Source organism: Octopus bimaculoides, chromosome 9 (assembly GCF_001194135.2).
Source record: "Octopus bimaculoides isolate UCB-OBI-ISO-001 chromosome 9, ASM119413v2, whole genome shotgun sequence".
NCBI classification, from domain to species: domain Eukaryota; kingdom Metazoa; phylum Mollusca; class Cephalopoda; order Octopoda; family Octopodidae; genus Octopus; species Octopus bimaculoides.
The window spans coordinates 59,314,992-59,322,879 of NC_068989.1; the positions used below are offsets into that span (position 1 = coordinate 59,314,992).

The following is a 7,888-nucleotide window of genomic DNA, read 5'->3' on the forward strand; positions in this document are numbered from 1 at the left end:
GCGCCATATCAAATTTTATGAAAATAGATTTTTCACAGTGGGATTGATTATGAATTCAGAATTGCTTGAGAATTCTGAAACGTTCTGAGCTGGCAGAAACGTTAGCGCGCCGAGCGAAATGCTTCGCGGTATTTCGTCTGCTGTTACGTTCTGAGTTCAAATTCCGCCGAGGTCGACATTGCCTTTCATCCTTTCGGTGTCGAGAAATAAAGTACTATTTATGCACTGGGGTCGATGTAATCGACTTAATGCCTTTGTCTGTCCTTGTTTGTCCCCTCTGTGTTTAGCCCCTTGTGGGCAATAAATAAATAAGAATTGCTTGGGAATTTTTTTACTAAAATTTCAAGAGACTTGTAGTGGTTTGTATAATCCAGCATTCTATTTATCTACAGTGCATAAAATATATAAATTTTAATCTTCCTATCAATTTTATATATCTAAACAGGTATTTATTTTTTTCTTTATAGCACGAAGATCTCAAGTATACAGTATAGCCTATCGCATGGATGACAGAAAATATGACCCGATTAGCGATTATATAAGTATCATACCCGATGACAAGATTATACAAGCAGATGCCATCTATAAAAGATCAATGGAAATGAATGGCATAGATATGGGCCGGAGATCTGATATAGCTAATATACCAGCAGATGCCTACAATAAAAGATCATCAGAAATTAATGGCATAGATATGGGCCGGAGATCTAATATAGCTAATATACCAGCAGATGCCTACAATAAAAGATCATCAGAAATTAATGGCATAGATATGGGCCGGAGATCTGATATAGCTAATATACCAGCAGATGCCTACAATAAAAGATCATCAGAAATTAATGGCATGAATATGGCCCGGAGATCCTATATGATGAGGATAGCAGGACGGAATATGAATATACAATCCATGAATAGAATGAGAGATATTCCCTATCGTTCAGACGATATTTATATAATGCCAGCAATAAAAGATGAAGCCTGATGATAATGTCTATTGATACGAGGCATGCATCTTTGTGAATGATATTCTATGTCTACTATCAATACATCTCCCCTATAGATTTCCGTCAATGACAAATAACAGATTAGTGCATACAATATAACAAACAAATCATTTGTTCAAAAATAACCTTTTTGTTGAAGTACCAAAGTAAACTTTTTCTTTTTTTAATTTGCTAAGATATCTCTGCATAGCAATCAAGTATTTTTCAACTATGTTGGTTTCTCACATTATCACAAAATCTACAAATGATGAGAAGAGAAGGAAATGTGAATATTTCTTTCAACCAAGATTAAATCTCTGATTGCCTGGAGATTGCGTCTATATATCAATATGCTAACAAAAATCTATTCAAATATTTGATTTTATGTGATTTCTTAAACTAGTTTTATACAAAAATTCGTTTATAGTGGATATATTTGTTTAATAAAACACTTCTTTAATGCGCTTTTAATGTTGCGTTGTTCTTCATTTGCCTGTTTATACTTTTTATGAAGTCAAACAATATTAGAATGGTTTAGCTATCATGTTCAGGAGTACACATTGTTAAGGTTTATATCCCGACATCACATTCGTCAAAAAGATGTCTTTGTAAACAATATCTGAAATATCATAAATTGATGTTGACACGATATAAGAGAAAAGATATCACTCAGCTTATTATGAAACGATTTCTTAAATTATGGCAGTATTAGAAATGAGTATTATTTTCTAACAGAAGCAGACGAAATGAGTTCTGGTGATAGCCTTGATGTGATTGTATCATCTGCAACTATCCCCCCAAAATATGTAGCGTTGAGTCAAGTTTTAAAATTTTTATTATTGTTTGTAATGATGATGTTGTTGCTTCTTGTAATAGACAGGAGTATGTTTTAACTTTCTTTATTATCTTATGATATTTATGGAGATATCAGAAATCTTTTTAAACCATTTTTTCTATGAATATAGTAAGAAGACTAATGGGACAACGAAACATAACTTGCTCAAAGAGTACATAATTGAAATTCTGCCTCGTTTTCTTTTAGCATAAAGCTTCTATATTTATAGAAGGGACAGTAATAAAGAGGGTAAGAAGGAGTGAGTTGTAATTTCCACGCCATTCTCATTGATAGTTACATCGTCTGGGAAGTAACTTCCACTAGTAACAAAATAACAGCCCCAACATATCTCGTTATTAGCTTAATTCATGATTTAGGTAGAATGCAGTTAGCGCTACTTTGCTAGAAAGAAAAAAATCATCGAGATAATTCTACATAATTTTATGCATCAACAAACTAAATATTTTCTTTAAAATTTTCTTAATCTATTTTTCTTCACAGCTATATATATTAGTAAGTATAAGTAAAATTAATGAACACATTTGAAGAAACAGTTTCTTTCAATTAATTACTTGAGTGGGGTTTTCATTCCGATCTGAATCTCATGTGTACCTCACCTCCCAAAATGCCGCCTTTCTCTTCAATTATCCAAAGACCACCGTTCATCTCATGCCACCCCATACACACCAGAATGAATATCCCCTTCAACCTAGCAAAAAGGATTTGTACTATAGCTTCTAATGCAAGCACCAGGGACACACGACTACATGAACTAAAGGATACACTCATCCCCAGGAACTACCCACCTTAACTAATTGACATATGCTTTCAACGTTCCCTACAACTCAACATCCACGAAATGTTACTGTTGTTTAACTCCAAGAACATCGTTTCTAGCTGGCTATACGACATAATATTTGTGTCCTTATATTTTCGAACTGGGAAATAACCCAGAAACTAGTCCACAGATGTTTTGCGCTGGATGGGAGTACTGAACTCCCTGTTCCAAAATATAAGGACACAGATATTGTGTCGTATAGCCAGCTAGAAACGATGTTTCTTGGGGCTAAACAATAGTAACATCGCTCCTTCCAGGACAGCCATATTATGTTGTCAAATAGCCTTTACTTTAAAGAACAATTACTGAATGTCTCTCTCTGAGAGACTTAGAAATAATAACATTTCTATTTTTATGTATTTATACTTCGATTAGAGATTGTGTTAACCTCTAAAAAGATAAAAAGCTAGTCAACATTTCAACCAATTTATTCGATTGAAAGAAGTGCCAGTCCGTGGTGGATATATATGTCAAAACTAAGATACAAAGTTTGAATTACCTACGAACAAACCAACTCATGCCAAGGGCAAAGGTTTATATTCACCTTCAAATTGTCACGACTTCTAACGGGTAACCCGAGAAATATTGACCAGCCAGTTAAATTGACGAAAAGCTCTACATAGGAATCTGGTGTATGTCAGAAAAATTAACTGACCGAGTCACTTCATTACATCCACCTGTAACTAGAAATAGAGAGGAATCTTCGATGAACTTTACGACATCAGAAAACAAGGAATCGACGTAATCTCAAACTCCGGAAGGTCCATGAGAAACAAAACAAAAAAAAAAGACACCTCTGACTTAAATGACAGTAGATTCTTCGGTGGGCTTCGTGTGTGAATGACGATTATTGAATGGTAGAAAAGAATTCCTCCTTTTAACACAACGACTTAATACCAGGTGGTGCAGACAAGGTCTTTCAAGCTGTGCTGCCTGATATGAATGACCATCCACAATTGTTTGAAACCTAGAACACTCAATACACCCATGGTCCATGAGGGGTCATCAGTCCTGCCTCACCCTCCATACAAGATTTTTAAAATGTACCGAAAAGTATCCAAGAGTCTTTCTTCGAGTAATTCAGACCGACAGTGCTGGACGGCGTACATCTTTACCGTAGTTTTACGCATGGAGTCAATGCAGGACAAACCTGACAGTTAAAAGTTAGAAAGTAAATTTGGGCAATCAGTTGGTAATGGCACAGAACAAGTTGAGAAATCTTCTGAAAGCCTGCATCAGTATTGACTACTACGTCTCCAAAAAAGGAATCCTATGTTACAAAGTATCTCAATAAGGGAAGTGGCATGGCTTCATTTACTAATGGCAAAGAGCTCGATGACGGTATCAGACAAACCGCTACATATTCAGCAATGAAATAACCAGGAGTGTCTGAAGAATCGCATCCACCAACGCCACCTAACAAAAGTCGTCTTGAGAATAAGCAGAGAGACCATAGCTCATCATTTGGCACAAACATAAGTCGTCATTAATCTGACTGATCTATCTATATCTCCGTTAGTAAGAGGAATAAACTGTTGGTGAGTTCACAACAGAAAGTATGACTCCAAATGATTGTGCAATCAAGCAACACTTGCAACGAAAAATGTTACTATGAGAGAAATCAACAGAAAGCTGCTGGATATTGATAATCAGAAAGAAAAAATATAAACGAATAGACACAATCACTTAGCGAAACCAACCCATGGAAGCTTGAATTATCCTTTCAGGGTCGATAAAATAAGTACCAGTCGACTAGTCCTTCCCCCCCCCCACCGAAATTGCTGGCTTTGTGCAAAAATTTGAAATCAATATTATTGAAACCAACTGGTTCAAAATTTGAATACCTTAAAGCAGGTCAGAAAGAGACGTAGAAGAAGTTGGTTGTTATCTTTTGGCCGCAACAAGCGACAAATACAGTTTGCAAGATAATCGATTGTATAGGGGTGTTTTTTTTTAGAATTGAACCAGAAGGACGAAGTAAAGAGAAAGCTGGGTTGCTGAAAACAGAGTGATATGACTGGTACAGGGAAGAATTTCGGGGCAAGCTCAATAGTGGCGAAAAAAGGACACAGTTTACATAAGAAGTTGTTGAATTAGCTGTTCGACAAAAGAGACGTATAGTAGAAGCAACCGGCTTTAAAAAAAGTAAGTAATGGGGTCGATTTATTTGACTAAAACTCTTAAGGTTGTACCTCAGTACGCCGCAGTCCAATGAATTGTTGAAAAGGCAGCAAAGTTAAGGTCTGAAAAGAAGGACCACCAGCAAAAGTGGTGAACATAATCTAGTAACACCCGATATGATTCTTGTGTCAAGAATAGCATGTCTTGTGGTCATAGTGGAGTTAATTGTGCCTAAGAGGAAACAAGCGAGTGGAAGACGAAAAAAGTATGCCGAGTTGGTGGAAGAGTGCAAGGTGTAAGAACATGCGGTCATCAGATACCGTAAGTGACCATTCTTTAGTTAACAATACAGTTGAAAGTTAAAGAAACGAAGGATGGAGCTTCAGGATTTGATATAGAAACACTGAAATTAAAGTTGAATTTGTAACTAAATCACAAGGATAAACGTTAAGAATTTCTAATTTTGGCACAAGGCCAGCTTGACTGGTACCCGTGCTTGACTAGTACCTTATTTTTATTGACTTGTGAGAGATGAAAGACAAACTTGACCTCGACGGAATTTCAACTTAGAACATAATATGTTGGAACAAATGCTACTAAGCATTTTGTCCAACGCACAGACGATTCTACCAACTCACCGTCATGATAAATATTGGTTTCAGATTTTGGCTCAAGGCTAGCAATTTCAGGAGGTGGTAAGTCGATTACATTGATCCCAATGCTCAGCTGGCACTTATTTTAACGACTCCGATAGAATGAAAGACAAATTCTACCTCGGTAGAATTTGAATTCAGAATGTAATGACGGACGAAATACTACCAAGCATTTTACCCGGCGAGCTAACCACCAAGATAATTATATGGGTTTCAAATTTTGACACAAGGCCGCCAATTTCGGGAGAAAAGGCAGGTCGATTACATCGATCCCAGTCTGCTGCTGGTACTCATTTTATTGACTCCAAAAGGATGAAAGGCAGCTTTCTCTTTACTCCATCCTTCAGACTCAGGTCTACCAAGTGTGTTTTTTAGAACTGAGTCTGAAGGATGGAGTAAAGAGAAAGCCGGGTTGCTGAAAATGGAGTGATATGACTGGTACATGGAGGAATTTAGGGACAAGCTCAATAGTGGCGAAAAAAGGACTCAGTTTACATAAGAAGTTGTTGAATTAGCTGTTCGACAAAAGAGACGTATAGTAGAAGCAACCGGCTTTAAAAAAGTAAGTAATGGGGTCGATTTATTTGACTAAAACTCTTAAGGTTGTACCTCAGTACGCCGCAGTCCAATGACTAAAACAAGTTTAAAGATTAAAAACAAAAATTAAGAGATTTCTTAGCTACTTTGTGGGAAACAGATTTGTCTTCAGATAAATCCAGTCGCATCAACAATGAATTTCATTCGACGGTATGCACTCAATCATCGTCAATGCTGAACAATTTTGAAAGAAATAGGAGCTGAGCAATTCACCGAATTACACTGTTCTAAGTTAGCGTAATAGCTGTAAAGTTATTTCACGATTTATGCAAGAAAAATATTGCTCAGCAGCTATTTTCAAATGGAAAATGATTGTGCTAATTGATATTCTCAGCTCATTTAATGACGCATATTAACGAGTTTAATTTTAAGTTATCAGGTGATTCTATGCTTGTAATACAGCATATAGGCTGCAGTGAAATAATTTCGACATAATGTTGTTTCCCTCGCAGCTAATAATAAATAGCTTCAACCACTGCTGGGAAAAATTCAACCATTTACCAAAGTATCCATTTTCTCTCCAAATTCGCTCAAATCATTCTTATTATCTAAAATTACAGTTTCAATAGTGTTTTTCAAATCTCAAGGAAAATATGAAAGCATTTCAACTCTTTCAAAATCAATTCGACTGCAGTATCGAGAAACTTTAACCAGACCTTCAACTAGAAGCAATAGATACGAAAAACATCGATTTATTAAATGACAATACAAGAGAGAAAACTTTATCGTCTTTTATAAATGTCTCCTAGACGAAGATTAGAAGCACTTGGTACATAATAGCATACACATAAACGGTCTGTCATGGACGCCGCAACTCTGAACACAAATAACGTAGCATTCTAACAAGACATTCATATTAAATTGGATAAAAAGATTCTTTTGGTATTAATACTGTTTCTGTCTTTATTAATTAATTTGCTATTTGCGACATTAGTGTCTGAAAAAAATGGTAATGCTCTATATACCGTAGTAGCGAGATTTTACGAGCATGCTGTGACTGATCACTTCCCACTGATATGGGAATTCCGGCGCCATGACAGACGATTCTCGTCTGCTGCGATGCTGACAAGAGGTATCACTGAAAGATTTCTGTCTTGATGTTGATTTGTCCGAAATCACCTCTCTCTTGCTGTCAAAACAGTCTTCTAGCTTTCCACTGCTACTGATTAATGATATTGTATTCTTCACTGCCCCAACTATTTCCAGGCATTTCAGAATCCACAAAATCAACACATGATTACCTTATCTGCAAGCATTGATACTTTGTTTCTCGTGATCCATTTCTGCAATCCTTCTTTTCATCTGTTAGCAGGCCATTTCTTTCAAGGTGTTCATACAGTTTTTCTCCCATTATTCTAGTGAAGAGATTCCCTATCGTGGGTAATCAAGTGATCAGGTGGTAACTACAAGCCTCAGCTCCCTTAGCTGAATCTTTCTACATCAACATTTTCTAGATTGCATGCACAGTCTTGCAGGAACACTTTTGTGGTTTAGGATGCAACATAGTCAATCTTTTAAACCCTGAATTAGGTCAGGGCCGGCTGCCTTTCAACTAGTCATCCTATTAAATATCTATACACTTTCATATGTAAATACATATACACACACACACACACACACACACACACACATATATATACACACACACACACAGGTGGGTACCGTTAATCGAAAAGTTAACTTCGTTAATCATCAATTCTTTGGAAATGTAACGGAAGTTAACGTTAATCCGTTAATGTTAACTTTCATTGGAAAAGGCATATCTGCAGTTTAATACCCCACTGAAATTTGTTGCCTCATAACTTCCAGAAAAATGGATACTTGTTAATGAAACTTTCACCAAATAATCGTTTATATCCTG

General features: G+C 36.3%; 2 protein-coding genes across 3 annotated transcripts in view; one reads left to right on the top strand and one right to left on the bottom strand.

Moving 5' to 3' along the window:
- Window positions 1–1,317, top strand: part of LOC128248729 (uncharacterized) — a 10,585-nt gene extending 9,268 nt beyond the window's left edge. Inside the window, exon 3 of the mRNA XM_052970709.1 lies at window positions 468–1,317. Coding sequence (XP_052826669.1) covers window positions 468–982 — 515 coding nt within the window. The 3' untranslated portion in view covers window positions 983–1,317. The remainder of the gene's footprint in view (window positions 1–467) is intronic.
- Window positions 1–7,888, bottom strand: part of LOC106871030 (probable peptidylglycine alpha-hydroxylating monooxygenase 1) — an 87,130-nt gene that overhangs the window by 30,388 nt on the left and 48,854 nt on the right. The gene's annotated exons all lie outside the window — the stretch shown is intronic.